The 18,216-nt window shown below is 45.5% G+C and overlaps 3 protein-coding genes across 3 annotated transcripts in view; all 3 read right to left on the reverse strand.

Annotated features, from left to right (window-relative positions):
* Positions 1-341: 341 nt before the first annotated feature.
* LOC113837158 (sperm motility kinase 2B-like) overlaps positions 342-18,216 on the reverse strand; it is a 47,876-nt gene continuing 30,001 nt past the window's right edge. The window contains exon 9 of the mRNA XM_035448989.1: positions 342-469. The gene's annotated coding sequence lies outside the window, so the exon portion shown is untranslated. The remainder of the gene's footprint in view (positions 470-18,216) is intronic.
* LOC113837096 (sperm motility kinase-like) overlaps positions 2,026-18,216 on the reverse strand; it is a 73,725-nt gene continuing 57,534 nt past the window's right edge. The window contains exon 7 of the mRNA XM_035449052.1: positions 2,026-2,487. The gene's annotated coding sequence lies outside the window, so the exon portion shown is untranslated. The remainder of the gene's footprint in view (positions 2,488-18,216) is intronic.
* On the reverse strand, positions 5,812-18,038 carry LOC113837157 (sperm motility kinase X-like). The gene is made up of 3 exons (XM_035449051.1): positions 18,000-18,038; positions 6,489-8,425; positions 5,812-6,148 (listed from the first exon to the last, which is right to left on the reverse strand). The coding sequence occupies exons 1-3, from the start codon at positions 18,036-18,038 to the stop codon at positions 6,112-6,114; spliced, it is 2,013 nt and encodes a 670-aa protein (XP_035304942.1). The 3' UTR covers positions 5,812-6,111.

Below are 18,216 nucleotides of genomic sequence, written 5' to 3' on the forward strand. Positions count from 1 at the left end.
TGAATGCAGTTGACAGTGGTGTGGCTTGGGCAGTTTGTAGGGGACCGCTGGCAATGAGAAAAGGATCTATACCTCGTGCATAACCTGGATGTCTGGAGCCCATTCCCTATGGAGACATACCTTGTTCAGCCTAGACACAAGGGTGACGGTCTTGTTCCTGCCTCAACTTGGTGATGGGACAGACTTCTTGGACTACCTATGGGAGGCCTAACCCAGTTTGAGGAGAAGATGCCAAGAGGGGTATGTAGAATAAGGGGAATGCAGGAGGAGGGGTGCTAGAGGGAACTTGCATTGGTATGTACAAAAAGATGAAGAGATTTAAAAAACAACAACAACAACAATTTCTTGGAACAATGCATTTTATTTCTAACAGAATAAACATAGCTCAATAATTTTGGGGGGATGTTAGTAGAATTGATGAAGGTGATTTTCATTTGTCCTTGTGCCGGGCCGTCTGCCTAGTCTCAAGCTGCAGAGAACAGAGACATTAGGTGACCCAAGTATTAACACAGCTGGGATCATCTCATCAGCCCAACAACTGCATCTACTCAGCAGTAATAAGCTTCCCAAAAGCCTGGCATGCTGGGTCCTGTCAACCACCTAGCATCCAGAGAGGATGACCCCAGTGTTATCAGCAACATAACCCTGTGTCACTCTCCTGGTTTTGCTCACCAAGATGCTCCTCCAGAGATGGTCAGGACTTCCAATGGCTACCTGGTCCTTCAATTAACTTTGTGTTTCTTTATCACTATACTTGCTTTGGGGTGTGTGTGTGTGTGTGTGTGTGTGTGTGTGTGTGTGTGTAGACACACTCACAAGTAATATGTTTACACTTGTGTGCTTGTGCATCTGTGTCCCTGTACACATTCTCGTGTATTCTCAAACTTTGATCAAAGTAGCACATGTATTCCCTCAAATGTCAACTCGCAGATGCTGTTACAGCTTGTGTTTTCAACACAGGCTTTCTCCAGGTCAGCAAGGTGGATGCACCTGTAGCCAATAGTGGTGGTGGTGGTGCAAGCCTTTGATTGAAACAATTGGGGGCCATGCCTGTCTGGATATAGAGACAGGGCCAAACAGCGGAAGCCTGTCTAAAAATAAATGAATAAATAACAAAACAATAAGGATATGCACCTTTGTCTCTATGTCCAAGTGCTTGGTAGCAAGCCTCAGCAGGCCTGCTGCTTTTTTCCCATGCTTGCTGGGGAATGTACTCACATGTCACAAGGGGAGCAAGCACTAAGTGGACAGACAGACACGTTGCCAGCCCTCTTGTGATTCTGAATCTCGCCCTGGTGTGAATTTCATTCTTGACCAGCCACCCAGTCATCCTCATTGTGGAGACCAGGTCCAGGAGAAGCAGCTCTCTATGTATGACATTTTTTCAGGGACATTGCCTGGGTGGCCCAGGTTTGAAAGCTGTTCGTTTCTTTATTATGATAAATGGGAAAGGGGGAAAGAAATAAGGAAGAACAAAAGTATGTCAGATGGGTTTAGCAGGGCAAGCCTCCCTCCACCCCAATCAGAAACTCACCTAACCAACCCAGTTGTAGCCTGAGTTGAAGCAGGGACTGCAGTAAATCAGGTGCACTAATGACACGGAGCTGGTAGAGAAGGACCACAAGGGGGCAGCACAACATCAGAGTCTCACAGCTTCAAGAGCTGGCTGCATTCTTACTTATTGACACAGGCTGGGTTCCCCATAGCCTCCAAACCTCCCTCCACACACCTCCCACATGATCAATACTTACCGAACAGCTCCTCAGTGCAGTGCACAAGGGATGAACGCAATGCTCAGGCCAATTCCTGATGTGAGTCACACAAAATATTCACTGCGCATCTGGATGCTCCGTTTTCATTTCTCCATTTAAACGGTATTCGGATTCACAAGGAATATGCGGTTGTGATGGGATGCCATGTCATTGTTTTCTTAGATATGGGCATTAAGATTTGAGAGTAGGGATTGTTTATTTAAAATAGTGTCATTCCTCCCACACTGGCTTCAATCTTTGTGTTGGAACATACCTTGACTGCCTGATCCTCTTGTCTCCAACCCCAATACCAGGCAAGCTCCACCTGGTTTGATTTTGTGCTGGGCAAGAACCCAGGAACAAGAACCTATGTGCACGATGGACACACCGACACTAGTCCTGCTGTTCACTTTCAGTTTTTAAAGAGAGAGATCTCACACTGCAACCAAGCTAGATTACTGTTCCTTATATCACCCAGGATGGCCTTGAGTCTATGGCTACTCTCCAATCTAAGCCTCCACAGTCCCGGGATTATCGGCACACACCTTCACCCTGGCTCTGGCATCTAGTTTTAAGAAATATCCACCAAGTGTCTAGAAAGGGCAAATGTGAGAGAGTGAGACCCCATGGGTGAGGAGACTAAACCTTCAAACTGTGGGGGTGAGGCTCCATCTTCCTAGGGTCATCAGCTGCACATGTGGACATGCACTGGTGTCCTTCCATCTGTCCCACGGAGCTGCATAGACAGTTAGATGAGACCAATCTGAGGGCTGCTCCTCGGAACAGGCCTTCAAAGATACCTGGCTATACAGGTGACAGTCCTGGGGTGCTGAACACTGACCCGAGTGTCCTCAAGGTGGCATGGGGACATGGGATGGTGACAGCCTCCTTTACCTCCCTCCCATCCAGGTCACAGCTCACCAGCTTAGAAGAAGAGTGGTGTCCTGCTACAACTCATGTTTGTGGTACTTCAAAAGACTCTGAGTAAAAATACTGGTCATGAAACAAAAGCTAAAGAAAAAAGGAGAAAATGCAGGGTCGGTGGTGCTGATCTGTAATTCCATAGGGATGATCCAGAACTCCAGGTATTCCTCAGCTACATATCGAATCCCAGACTAGGCTGAGATACAGGTGTGACTCGGCTGGGACACCTTTTGCCCATCATGAAGGAAGCCCTGAGTTTGGTCCTCAGGATAAAATAAACCAGGCTTGGTAGAGAATTCCTGGAATCCCTACATTTGGCACATGGAATCAGAAAGATTAAAATTTTAAGGATATCCATAGTTACACACATCATTTAAAAAGAAAACCACAAAACCCACTAAGATTAGGTGCACACCTGTAGCTCAAACACTCAGCTGGCTGAGGGTAGGGGGTTGCCAGTCCTTGGCAGTCTGTACTACATACAGAAAACCTGTGTCCATGTAAGAGGAGAGGAAAAAAGAAAGGATTTCTCATTTGAGAGGACTGATATTTATGTCACTGTTTAGTTTAAGAGTCACAAGCTTTGGAAAAGAGAAGGAAATACCATGAGTATAGATAGGATCTAGACAGTATTTAGGAACAAAAGGTAAGGCAGGACTGGAGAACTGTACATAAGCTCTGTGTGTGTGTGTGTGTGTGTGTGTGTGTGTGTGTGTGTGTGTGTGTGTGTGTGTGTGTGTGTGCAGGACACATCCATGACCACATGGGGTGTATGTGTGTGTGTTCTTGTCTGTCTCTCTGTGCTCAAACTTTGAGCACACTTATAGACCCAAAATATTCATCCAGTGCTTTTACAACTTAATTATTTTGTTTATTTCTTCACACAAGGATTCTCTGTGTACACCTGGCTGTGCAGGAACTCACTCTGTAGCCCAGGCTGTAGACAAGACTCACAGAGATCAGCCTGACTCCACCTCGAATCCTGGGTTTAAGGGGTGCTCCACTACCAAGGGCTTCCACCTTAAAGTTCAAATCAGGTGTCTCACTGATCTAGGCCAACAGGGACCTATTCCTGCCTCTCTATTCCACAGGCCTAAGATGACACAAGGATGCTGCCACAGCCTGATTTCATTACTCCTGTGTCCATATCTCAGATTTCAAATATTCAGAATGTGCATGTTCTTTGAGAGATGGAGTGACACTCAGCCTGGAACTTCCTACACTGTCCTGGACAGTTCCTACTTAACAGGGCAGAGTGGTTCAGATCCAGAAATTCGGCATTGGGGAGTTAGACAAGAAGAGGATCCTGCTCAAGGTCATCGGGGCTTACAGAGCAGTCTGCCTGGGACAGATGAGACCTTGACTAAACCACAAATACTCAGTGTCAAGTGCACCTGAGGAGGACTGAGGCAGCAGCACCGCACGAATACAGTCAGCTTGATCTACACACAGACTTTCAGTCTAGCCTGAATTGCAGGGCAAGACTCTGTGTGAACCCTAACCAACAAGGAAAAGAGTTTGTGGCAATGCTATTCCAGTTAACCAAAGTGGACAGAACAAAATGTCAGAAAATAAAGTGTTAGTGTGCATGTGACATCTTAGCACAACTGTCAGGGAAGGAAAGCCAATTTCTATCTTGGATGGTAGACAGAATGTGTCCCTTAGCATACTTCTGTGAGTCTGTTATTATTAAGGTGGGTCATCAAGGTTTCATGTTTGTTTGCTTGGTTTCAGTTGCATGTATCTATTCCAATCAATTGTATTTTGCTTTATGTCTGCATTTGGTTTTGCTGTTTATGGACTTCTTCAGGGTTTAGTGATATATGTTGCGGGGGGGATGCAGTTTAAGACAGAGCCGCTCACCTGCCCGGCACTTGTTCTTGTACAAGCAGAGACACACAGAGAGACAGAGATGGAGTCAGGGAAAGAGCAGAGACAGAGAAGAAAGGGAGGATGGAGGTAGAGGGAGGAGACTCACTGCATATTCCAGTGGATGGGAGCAGGCGAACAGTGTAGTCGCATTACTTTGAACAGAATGGCAAGCCAGATCTCCAAACCGCTAGACAGAAACTCCTGAGACGTTCTGCTGAGCTCTCTTGAGCAGCTCAGCCTGGTACAGTGACTAAGACCAGCATAGGATCCTGGGGAATCTCCTTTGCCAGAATAGTAGATGGTGGTTTGGAAAGCGTTGGGTTATAGGGTGCTATTTCCACCTCAAAGTGGAATAAGTCACACCTTTCTTCTCGGATTAGTTAAAAAAAAATATCTTCCTATGAGCTTAGTGTTGCTCAGAGGACAAGTCATCTTGTCCCAGAAAGATGATGATTCTAGGATCCTTCTCTTCTTGGGTTCAATTTAGGGACAAGCTGGACAGACAGACCATCGACATCACTCACACAGACTTCCTATGTCTGGTGCCATGACATCTTGGGACCGTCTAGGGAGAAAAGGACACAAGATGAGATCATACTAATGTGATTGTAGAATGGACAATAATGGCTCCCAGAATCTCTCCCAGAGGATGTGCAAAAGGCCACTTACCGGTAGGAGGACAAGCAACTTGCAAAGACACAGAGAAATGGAAGCATCTTATGGAAGCCACCGTCCCCAGCAGAGAGCAGACTGTGGCTGCCATTAGGCAGGGGCTAGAGGAGGTTGCTGCTACCTCATAAAGGTTTCAGGTTGACCATGATCAGGACATCCATCATTGCCTAACGTTGTGGCAAGTGGTGTTGAGTGCAGAATCCAGTTGCCACTGTGAATCGTGGCCTTGAAGAAGCATGCATGGAGAGGCAGTTGGTGATTAACCAGAGGGCAGAAATAGGGCAGAGAGAAGACTCGGCCGCCCTTGGAGTCATTCCATGGATGAGGTTTTCCCATGCTTTACTCTGAGTGGGGTCTGAGGACTCAGGTATTGGAACTTGCTGTGATGACTTTTGGAGGATTTGCAAGTGATTGGGAGGAGGCGGCCCTCTGGAGAATTCTGCAGGGCTGCCTGCAGGGGACTTTCTCAAGCTGGGATCACACCTTTCTTGTGGCAGATGGGACAAGTTGACTAGGAATACTGTCCCTGGGCGAAAAGTCTCACCCCATGGAAAAGACCATATTCCCTGTAAAGAAACAGGGAGCAAAGGACAGTCATTACCCAGAGGGCAGTATGTGATGTTTATTTTCCCAGGTAGGGGAGAGGGCAAGGGGCTATTTTTGTTCCACAAGACAGCCTCAGCCACCTTAGGAACTCTGCCCTGCCCTCTGAACAAGACACCATGGAAAGCCTGCCCCTTCTGCCAGGGATTTTACCTGATGAGAGCTGAGCTGGGGTGGACAGCTGTTCTTCCTTTGCAGGAGGAGCCTGTGGACACTGCCTCCTGGACATCTGGCCTGGCTTCTGTAGGGGCTGTCCACATCTCAGCCAGACCAGTCCCCAACCCGTGGCTCACAAGCCACGGAGCTGGGGCTGGACCTCTTCAGAACTACGAAGTAGAAAGGCACAGGAAGGAGAACCTTAGTGACTTTGGACACAGAGAACTTACTGTGAAGGCCCTGAATCATCTAAGCAGCCCACTGGTCCTCCAAGGAATCTCTGCTTCCTTTGCCCATGCCCCCATCTCCTGCTCTCCCTACTCTGATCAGCATCTGTGCTGTCCAATTGTAGCTCAACAAACCCGAGGTCACACTTGAAGGCATCCTCTGGGATTGTTCTTTCTGAAGGGACAGGTTGTTAAGTTCACAAGGATGCCACAATTGGGCACAGCCATCCTCTGTCACAAAGGAGAGCAGGAAAAGAACGAATAGAGAGGATATTTGCCCCACCTGGATCTGTGGGTGACTGCAGGATCCCGTGTCTTTGGAGCCAGGGTCTTGCAGGAGTCCTGTCTTCTCTTGGCAGGTGGCAGGCAGCAGCAGCACAGGTGTCTGAGGCAGTTGACCATGGTTTTCTTAGCCCTCTTCCAGGCTGAGCTCCTCCTGTTTCCCGAGGAAGCTGGGCCAGCAACCTCAGGCTGGCCATGGGTGATGGCTTCCTCCTGTATGATGGTGCGCTCCCGAGTCAGGGTCCTTAACTGGACTAGTGTCTCTTCCATGATGATTGCTGCTTCCTGAATGAAATCGTCATGATTTATGACTGTCTCCTCCTGTGTGATGGTGCGTTCCCGAGTCAGAGCATCCTCAGGCTGGCCATGGGTGATAGCCTCCTCCTGTGTGATGGTACGTTCCCGAGTCAGAGCATGGTCAGCCTGGCCATGGGTGATAGCCTCCTCCTGTGTGATGGTGCGTTCCTGAGTCAGGGTCCTTAACTGGGCCACTGTCTCTTCCATAGTGATTGTTGCTTCCAGAATGATATCTTCATGCTTTATGATTGTCTCCTCCTGTGTGATGGTGCGTTCCCGAGTCAGAGCATCCTCAGGCTGGCCAGGGGTGATGGCCTCTTCCTGAGTGATGGTGCGTTCCTGAGTCAGGGTCCTTAACTGGGCCACTGTCTCTTCCATAGTGATCGTTGCTTCCCGAATGATATCTTCATGCTTTATGATGGTCTCTTTCTCTGTGATGGACTCAGTCTGAGTCATGCTCACTCCATCATCCATGGTCATTTCCTTTGTCATGGTCTTCTCCAGAGTCATGGTCACTTCATGTGCCATGTCCTCTTCCTGGGTTATGGTTGGTTGTTGTGTTATGGCTTCTTCCTTGGTTATGGTCACCTCCTTTGTTACAGACACTTCCTTGCTGTTTGTTGCTTCATGGCCGCAGTCTCCCCCAGGAGACTGGTGTTGGAGAATCGGGTAAGTGGCCCTCACCTGTTTGTAGTTTTGGTTTCTCAGAGAATCAATGATTTCCTCAGACTTATACCCCATGACTGTCATGGTGCTGACAATGCCACGGCTCACCGTGCCAGATTGTTTCTGTGTAAACATAGGTGGTGAATGTGGCTTGCCCTCCCTTATCATGGGGCACATCAGGATTTGGTCAATGGTGGGCCTCCTTTGTGGCTTGATCATCAGCATTTTGACAATGACATTGAAAATATCTCTGGAAACGTGCTCAGGTATTCTTACGTTTGCAGCCAGGATTTGATGCCTAACACCTTCAGAAGAGCTATCCTGGAAGGGAAAGTGCCCGACCACCATGAGGAAGAGGAGGACACCTAAACTCCATATGTCAGCAGCGCAGCCATCATAGGCCTTCTCTAACAACAGTTCCGGGGCACAGTAGAGCAGAGTGCTGCAGAAATCCCTCAGCTTCTGCCCTGGGGTCACTTTAATAGCAAGGTCAAACCCAGAAAGTTTGGCATTACCCCTGCAGTTGAGTAGTATGTTATTGGCCTTAATGTCTCGATGGGCAATATGGTTTGCATGGCAGTACTGCATTGCAAGGAGAATCTGGGTAAAGAGCCTTCGTGCCTCGCTCTCCTGTAAGGACCCCAGTTCCAGAATGTGCCGAAGATCTCCCTGTGAAGTGTGCTCCATCATTAAGTAGGTGGTGTCTCTTGATTGGACCATACCAAACAACTTAATAATGTCCGGATGCTGAAGAGATTTCATAATGCTGACTTCAACAAGAGAGGCGTTCTTCTTCTTCATTCGAAGAACTTTTACAGCCACACAGGTTACAGTAGGAACATGGAAGGCCAGTTTCATTTCAGAAAAATGTCCGTGGCCTACCCTCATCATCATCTTATCGTCAGTCATGAAGGACTCCTCACAGGAGTAGCAGACCTCCCTGCCTTGCTCCATGATCAAATCCTTGTTGACTGGCTAGAACCAAATTCACAATGGGGAAGTTGAAAGAAAAGGTTCATAACGGGCCCAGTAGAATGGTGATAGCTGATAATTCCTATGTCCCAAAGAAAGATACTCAGAGACATTGCAGACAACCTAACCAGGTCCTTAATGCTCACAAGGAGAAGAAAGCACCTTCCACAGCATTGGAGTACAGAATATGACACCAATACGGTTGTCGGGTATCAACCGGAAACTCATAGAAGAAAATAAAGGTCACAGAAGCTAAGAGCCAACATTGGGGAGGACCATGATCGTCTACCTGTACCCAACACTCAGAGACGAGGCTCTAGTAAAACCAGAAGCAAGAAAAGTTGCCAAGACAACAGATACCCCCAAACCCAGTGTTACTGGGTGGAGAGATGGCTCGGGAGCATTCACTCAGAGAGGAGGCAGCTCCTGAAAACATTAGGATGTAGTGACAAAATCCTGTGTTCCGGGAAATCCCAGGGCTTGGGACTAACATCTGTGGCACTTAAAGATGACATCATTCATCATATGATACCCCTTAGACCTGAGACTTCCCAAGGAAGCCCAGGATCCCAGACAGTGGTCTGATACATTCAAAATGATCAAGAAAATATTTGTCAGCCAGTACCCTAAAACAAGAGGTGTCAGAGATGGAGTTATATCCTGGCAGCCTGGGCCCTTATTCTCTCAAACAAAATGACTTAGTTATGTCACTTATAAACAATGGAAATTAGTTGGTTGTGTATCTGGACATTAGCAAAATAAGATCAAGAACCAGGTGACTGAGTGTAACAGGACTGCTCTCTACTCTAACTGGTACTTTGTATGTATTCCCCCATGATCAAGTAAAAGCATGAACTCAGCCTAGGAAGCCATTTCTTAAAGGCCACCTGTTCTACTGTGTGACAAGTCTTTAATGCTCCTGAGTCCCCATTTGTTAATAGAGTTGTTTTAGGATTACAGTTTCAACAGGGACCTTGCAGAACACAGATATGTATTTATTTATACACACACTACACATAAACTACACACACACACACACACAAACTCTCTCTCTCTCTCTCTCTCTCTCTCTCTCTCTCTCTCTCTCTCCACACACACACACACACACACACACACACACACACACTAACACCCCACAATCAGACATGATCCAAATAGCTGTGCCAACCCTGAGGAGAGCCGTGCAGTGTCAGCTGATACACCTTATATAAGAGCACAAGGGGAAAGCCAGCATACCTAGAGCCTGTGTGAATAAAAATAACCTTGGATCAGAGGGTGGAGGCAGGAAATGGTTTACAGGAACTAGCTATAGAGAGGATGGAGAACTCAGGATTAGGGACAGAGAGATGTAACAGAATGAGTAGGGGCGGAGATAGAGATTCAGGTCATTTACTTTGGGACAAGTAGAGAGACACTTTAATTGTAAGATATTGGTCCAAGTAGGAAGGTCAGCTGGTTGCTTCTCAGTCTCTCAGACTTTCCAGGTTTCCACCCTATGACTGACTCCCAATTCTTTATTGGTAAATGGAACAATAGAATCTTAATTAAACCTACATTTGGCAGCTACAGACAACCTGGTGACAACAGGACCGGATATCCTGCTAGGCCTAGGTCTGAGATGTGGGGGCCAACTCTACGTCCTTTGGTCACCAATGGTAGTTAAAAATATCTGTAGATTTAGGATCGGCTGATAAGCCAACTTAAAAACAACTAGGTGAGTACATGGCAATTATTAAATTAGGAAAGTGAATGCATGAGGACCAGCAGTTCAAGTCCTCTTTGGCTACTCAGTGGCCTTGAGGCCAGCCTGTACTACAGAAGACCCTGTCTCACCAAAACAAAAAGCAAAAGCAAAGAGCAGAAGAGCAAGGACTGCTTTGGTTTTGTACATATTCAAGGTTCTCAATGTTATAAAACGACATGTGCTGTGAGATACAGCTGATGGACTCAAGCTTATGTGACATCAACAATTGAGTTGGCAGGGCTGTCATCAGCCTTTTCCTTGTTCTTGAAGCAAAGCTACTGTTGCCTCGCATCAGAATTCTAACATGAATTAATAAAATGTCCAGTGACTGATTTTGGAGTTCATACTTCAAGCTGAACATCAGGGGAAAAAAGCAGGTGGCCACCAGCTTCTCACCTCTTCATCAGGCTGAATGGACTGATCCTGTCTCCATGAGCTCTCACCAAGCCTCTGACTTGTTAGTGGGGCTGAAGAATGAATGCCTCATATTGACTACATGTTCCTGTCTTTTATACACCTCTAGGTCTGGGATTAAATGTGTGAGCTATAATTCCCTTTTAGATTGATTCAATCTTGTGTAGATCTGGGTGGCCTTGAAATCTCTGAGATCCTTCTACCTCTTAATCCTGAGTCCTACGATTAAGATTGTGTTCCAGCACCTCCTAGCTTCTGGCTGCTGGGATTGAAGGTGTATATGACCACTGCCTGATCTGTATAGCTTGATGCTGATTTTGCTTTCTGAGTCCTCAGTCAAGCGTTAATAAATCCTAAACACAGAAGTCATCTGTTTAACACATTAAATGGACCTCACAGGACCTTCCCAGAACCAGCCATGAAATATAAACCACAGAAACTGGACAGCCTTTACAACAGGTCAGGCAGATTCTTTCCTGTCAGTAAGACTTTCACGCCACTGAAGGTATCCAGTGTGTACACATTCCAGACAAAAGCACTGCTTACAATTCTAGCAAGCTACTTCACCACACGGTGAAAGGGAGACATGGGCACTGTCCAGCAATGGGCAACAGAACCCTACTTGCCAGTTCTCTGTCATATATGACATTTTTTAAAGACACAGAGGCTAGAGACTCTGTCATCCTCAGGACCTGGTGAAACCAGGAAAGAAGCTGAAGGACTTCCCTGTTGGACAATGAAGTTCCTTCTACCTAGTGCTTCTCCACAAAGGATGAAAAGGTTAAAATTGCAGGAGGTGGTAAATGCCTTTAATACCAGTACTTGAGAGGCAGAGGCAGGTGGATCTCTCTGAAATCCAGCCAGCCTGGTTTACAGAGAGAGTTCGAGGACAGCTAGAACTACAAAGAGAAACCTTCTATGGGAAAGCAAAAAAAGAAAGAAAAGATAAATAGGAGTTTTGTTAAACTCCAGCTTGGCAAGATCAGGAAGAAGTTTTGTCCATAAAATGTCCCCATTTTTCAAAAGGGAAAGGTGTTTGGAGCAGTCTGGAGTCTGTCTGTCTGTGTGTGTGTGTGTGTGTGTGTGTGTGTGTGTGTGTGTGTGTGTGTATGCCGTTCTGGGCAGATGACTCCAACACTAGGTAGTTTTTGTTCCTGGACTTGTTCTCTGAGGTCTATGAGCCCCAGAATGGATCTTTTGCTTCAAAACCATTATTGTTTCCACCCCCTGAGCATGATAACAAACTAGCTTTAGGACTATAATGCCCCTTAAGATAGAAAATGAAAATGTCCCATGAAAGGACAACTTCAAGCCAACAGAAGACAGGAGATGGTGGAGGGACTTGTCCCACCACAGACAGTTCTTTTCTTCCTGGAAGAAAAGGCTCTCTTTACACTTTCATTTACTCTGTTCTTGAAGTCTTTTAGCTGCCCTGTTCCATACATAATATCCAAAGAATGGGATCTGACTATTTCCTCTGACCTTGCCTGTCATGAACTTGAACTGCCATGGAGATCCTAAGATAACCACCTAACAGGAGGCTTTCTGCCAAAGCACAGAGACATTGCTGCCCTTCTTTAAGAGACCATCCAGTGTGGCCTGTCAGTCCTCTGAACAGGAGTCCACATGATTTGGCCTGTACTCAGCAAGTAAGAGGCTGAATAAAAAGGAAAACACTGAGGGACTTGGAAGAGGTGGACAAGAGGCAGTGAGATCAGGGGAATGTGGTCAAGTTTTGTACTCTGAGAATGCGGTATAGTTGATATAAACTAATATTTTTAAATGGTGAAAGAAAGATGAGTCCAAATAAAATGACACATTAAAATAGAGTAATAGTCTAATAAATTTTCCCACATTGTACCCCAAACCAAGGTGGAAGGAAGGAAGGAAGGAAGGAAGGAAGGAAGGAAGGAAGGAAGGAAGGAAGGAAGGGTTATTTTAAATACAGAGAAACAAAGCTCTAAACCCAGAATCTATGAACTTAGAGGGCAACTCACTGTGTTCAGGCAACAGTTCAAGAATATCGAAGTACAATTACACTAATATCCAAATCTAAATTATGTCCAACCAGCTAACAGCTTCTGCACTGTAAGGACTGAAGTCAGCCTAAGCCAGAGCTGTTAGTGCATAGGTGTCTGTCATTGTGAGGTCACGGCAAGAAATGGACCAATCACAGCTCAGCACACCACACTGGATTTCCTTACATTCTGTCACCAAGGACACAAAAGCTAGTATGGTCAGTGTGGCAGTAGGGGCCTGATTAGACAGGCTACACTCAAATGTTTGTCCCCAATGTTGCCCAGTGAGTCAGTTCTTTCTTTTAGACCAACTTCCAGATGATGTCACCTGGTGGGAACTGTGTCTAAACACCTGAATCTTGGTGGCACATTGACACCCAAATTTTAACCAGGATGAGTTTCACTTTAATAAGAAAACAGTGAATCATAAGAATAAAAATGGGACCCAAAGATTTGGGCCTCCCTTGCTTATGGACTCTGACAGTCTTCAGTTTGTAGGTGGATACTGTTTTGCTTTTCATTCTGACCCTAGTCTTCTGGGACAAGTTTGTAAAAAAAAAAAAATATCAGTATCTCTACAGTCAAAGTTTTTATTTTATTTTTCTCTAATGACAGATTTCTGGTTTCTATAGAATGAATATATTGAGATGTTGTGGCAAAATGCTGTTTCATTTCTCTCTATGGCCTGGGACTAACATCTATGGGGGCTAAAGATGATATCATTCATCACATGATACCCGTTAGCCCTGAGACTTCTCACCAAAGCCCAGGAACCCAGAGGCAGTTGCTTGATATGTTCAAAATTATCAAGAGAATACTTGTCTGCCAGAACCCTAAGACAGCAGGTGTGGCAGATGGAGGCATAACCTAGTACCCTAGGCTCTATGATGGCTCTGCACACCTCACTCACACACACATGGCCCCATGGACAGGAAGGCTGGTCTGGTCAGAGGGGCAGAGGGACCAAGGAGGCTATTTGCACTCAGTTACCATTCTCTGTACCTCCCATGACCCACTTCCTCTTTCTAGGGTTGATTGCCCAGATTTTCCACAACTTCAAAAACAGGGAAGGCCAATTGATAGGGATCAAAGTGCAATCACAGGATCATTCCTTGGACATTTGACATCTCAACTCTAATACACACCCTCTCAACTTTAATACTTTTAGGGGGAATCATTTGAAGCATAACAGGCTCCAGATGTTGTCCTTCACTGGATTATGGACGATGTATATCTGCTGCTGTGATAAAACCTCATGACCAAAAGCAATTTTAGGGAGATTTATGACACTTTCACTTCCCAAATATAAGCTACCATAAGTGGAGTGCTGCTATTAGAGGTGTGTGCCACCATATTCAACTAATCCTTCACATTTGTTTTGTTGAACAAGGATCTAGGTAGTCCAGGGTGGCATGAGTGTCAATATGTAACTTGGGTGGCCATGAATTTGTGATCCTTCTGTCTTTCTCCCAAGGGTGACATTGCAGCCATAGGACACCACACTGGGTTCTAGGTCCACTTGTTTATTACTTAAAGCCATGTCTCCTATAACCCAGGCTGGCCTCTTATTGGAAATGTTTAGCCAAGGCAGGCCTGAAATTTCTGATCCTCCCCCTTTTACTCAGAAGGTAGGATCAGAAGATCAAGGGCTAAGAGGTACAAGGATCGCGTCCAATTGTTGGATTTGAGCTATTTTCAGCTTGGTACTGCCAGTTGCTATGCCAGCATCCCTCGGCTTGTTTGTGTGTGGGAGCCACATGGAGAGTGGCTTAATGGGATTGGCTGGAGAGTGGCTCCTCAGTTAAGATCATTTGCTGCTCTTCCTGAGGAACCAAGTTCAATCATCAGTTCCCACAAGTCAGCTCACCCCTGTCAGCAGATCCATTTCTGGGAACCAGACCTTTCTCCTGGCCTCTTTAGATGCCAGGCACATGTGGTGCACATACATACATGCATGTCCACATTCATACATACATACATACATACATACATACATACATACATACATACACACACATTTGGTGCACATTTATACATACATGCATGCATGTCCACATTCATAGTACTCATGTAGTGAACATAAATACATACATATGTAGTGCACATACCAACATACACATGTGTGAACATACACCCATACACATGTGTTACACATACATAGATACATATGTGGAGCACATGATACACATATGGTACACATACATACATACACATGTGGTGCACATACATACATACACCCATGCTGCTCGTACATTAGTACACATATAAACATACATCTGTGGGACACATATCACATATGGTGCACATACATACATTCACATGTTGTGCACACACATACATACACAAATGGTGCACATGTAGACAAGCACCACTAAAAAATTAGTCTAATTTTTTTAAATGAATATAAATTGTAATATTTTATGTGTGCAAATGTTTGACTGTGTGTATGTCTGTCCTGTGGAGGTCAGAAGAGGTCATGGGATCCCATGGAACTGGTGTTATGCCCACAATGGAGTTGCTGGGAACCAAACTCAGGTCCTCTGGAAGAGCAATCGGTGCTCTTCTGTGCTGAGCTGTCTCTCCAGCTCCAAAAATAAGCATTAAGGACACTGCATCCTGAAGGCCTAACTTAAAGCCCTGTGTTTGATTGTATAGGGCTTGTTTGGAAGGCAGCTTAATGTAGTTCAGGCTGACCTGGAACTTAAAATGTGGGTAAGGATGATGATAAATCAGATCCTCCTGCCTCAGATTGGACTACAGGAATTACAGACAGTCTCACTACCCTGTGTCACTCTGTTACACTGTTCAAAAGATTAAACCATGCTAGACATAGGGCTCACCAGTGAAGAGTATCGTGTTGTGGAATATTACCGTAACTGTGTAAAGGTGTGTACTTTATGCTGCATTTATTTAATTATGCAAAGATGTGTTACTTTTGTTTCTGATACATTTGTTTAATTATGTAAAGACGTGTTGCTGTTTCTCACCTTGCCTGCCTAAACTGCCTGATTGTTCTAATATAAGCTGAACAGTCAATAGCTAGGAAGGAAAACTATTCTCTCAGGCCTGGCAGGCCAAGGAATATATAGGATGAGGACTCTAGGCTGGGGGAGAGAATGAAGAAGAAGAGAAGAGGAAGAAAAACAGGGACATGTCCAGGACCATAAGCCAGGCATCGGCCAGCCAGCTAGAAAGTGTGGGACAAACAGAAGAAAGAAAGGCAAAAACCCAGAGTCAAAACATAGATGAAAAGGTACAGCTAGCCAAAAATAAGCCTAAGTTAAGAGCAAACATTCATAACTAACAAGTCTCTGGGTCATGATTAGGAAGCTGTCTGGTGGCCCAAGAGAAAGCCTGTTACAGCACATGGTTGCTCTTCCAGAAGACCAGGGTTCAGTTACCAGCACCCAGAAAGCAGCTCACAAATGTCTGTATCTTCAGCTCCAGGGTTTCCAAAGCCCTTTTCTGACTTCCATTGTGCATATCACACATATGGTACACAAACATAAATGTAGGCAAAACACCAATACAAAATGAAAATAATAAATAAAATGGTTGTTTGGAGAAAATAAATTTTTTAAAGATAGAAACATCTCCATATACTTACTTTCATTTAAGGGATTTTTCTTTAATTTTTATCTCTTTTTTTCCCTCTGTGTATTTACAGATGTGCCTGTTCATGTGTGTAGGGATGAGGGTGAGAGGCAGGGGTGGTTGTGAAGGCCACAAGACAATGTGTGTAGTTCTATGTATCCATCTTTAAAATGTTTTCAAAAAGCAGATTCTTTCACTGGCCCAGAACACCTCCCCAAATGGACTAGGTTGGCTGGCCAGGATGTCCCAGGGATCTGCACTGCCTTCCCAGTGCTGGGATTACAAGCACCACATCACATGGATTTCATTAAAGATAGTTTTTCAAGACACATAACCCTAACTCTCCGTTTTTCTCTCTCTCTCTCTGTCTCTCTGTCTCTAAATAGATACACACACACACACACACACACACACACACACACACACACACACACACACAGAGAGAGAGAGAGAGAGAGAGAGAGAGAGAGAGAGAGAGAGGTATATCAAAAACCTCTTAGTTTCCACTAGTCTCTTGAGTTTTTCATTGTATGCTTAACAAAAGGAGTAGAAGGATCTTCCAGACTATAGTGTGTTCAAGGCCAGCTGGGATATATGAGACTCTGTCACAAAACAAAACACAATACAGAAAAAGTGGGTGGGTGCTTGGGGAGATAGCCTGGTCAGTAAAGTGCTTGCCTTGTTGAGTTTGAACCCCAGAATCCACTCTAAACACACTAGACGTGGCTGGGTGATGGCGGTGCTTGCCTTTAATTCCAGCACTCAGGAGGCAGGGACAGGCAGATCTATGAGTTTGACACCACACTAGTTTATACAGTGAGTTCCAGGACATCCAGGACCACACAGAGAACCCCTGTCTTGAAAAATAAAATTAAATAAAATAAATTGCCAAGGTGCTGATTTGGCACCAGAAAGTTGTTTTTTAAAAAACATATTAAGAAATATTCCTGCTCTCCTGTAGGCTTGCAGGACTTGCATGCCCCTAATTCTCCATATCATTTGCCTAGGACAAAATCCTCATTCAATAAATAATTTGAGACTTGAGTCCGGCCCCTTCTGATTGCCAGCTTCACTAATCTGAACCAGCTAAATTAATGAGCACAGCACTTGTAACTTTCCGAAACAAAGAGGGGCTAGTGACTAGCTAGGGAAGAGGGTCTAGGAGCAGCCTGCTTGTCTGTCACTGTGATCAACTCTAGCTCACCTCATGCTGAGAATGGACTGTAACCATCTCTTTCTCATACTCTTTTTTCTTCTCTGCTATCTCCCAAGTGTTGGTCTACAAGTGCATACCACCACGTCTCCTAGTGAGTTTTAGGTTATCATTTGACATTACAAAGTGGTTTAATACTTTCAAGACATGGGTGTATGGACTAAGGTTGCTGTCTGAAGCTCCCAAGGAATCAAGGTGTGCTTTTACTATTTAGAAGGGTCATCATCTTGTTTATGGCACTGTTGTGATCATTGGATTACTTTTCCTGTGTCCTTTGCATTTTCTCCTGGTGGAGCTGCTGTGCTCTTCCAGAGAAATCTTCTGTCACCCACAGTGCAAGGGGACCCCAAAATCTACACATGCAAGGAAGGACTTGATCCACTGTTGTCACTGGTTGTTTCCTCTTATGCCCTGAATGAAGACAAACCACCCTGGTGGAGGAAGCTGGTTCTGGAACAGGGTGGAAATTGAGGACACATGTTCCCAGGAAGAGGCTGACCTTGTAGGAGAGGCTCAAGTGGAATCAGCCTGCTCTGCATTGGGGATGGGGATCCTGCCAGGTCTTGACTCTGTGACTATTGTTGTTTTTCTCACCCAGACACTGGTGGATGCTTGCCAGCCCCTCTGAAACATTGTGCCGAGGGTAGGCCCTGCCCTGTGGTGGTTTAGTAGCTGTATGCTCCACTGAGCTCCAGGCATGGAGGAAGGCAGATTGGGTCTCACTGTGTGTGTGCTGACAGGGCCTCCCGAGGCTTTGGCCACACACTGGCCCTGTTGTGGTCGCCAGGTTCCATGCTGCTCCTCAGGGCAT

The sequence above is a fragment of the Cricetulus griseus genome, chromosome 8 (assembly GCF_003668045.3).
Source record: "Cricetulus griseus strain 17A/GY chromosome 8, alternate assembly CriGri-PICRH-1.0, whole genome shotgun sequence".
Taxonomy (NCBI): Eukaryota; Metazoa; Chordata; class Mammalia; order Rodentia; family Cricetidae; genus Cricetulus; species Cricetulus griseus.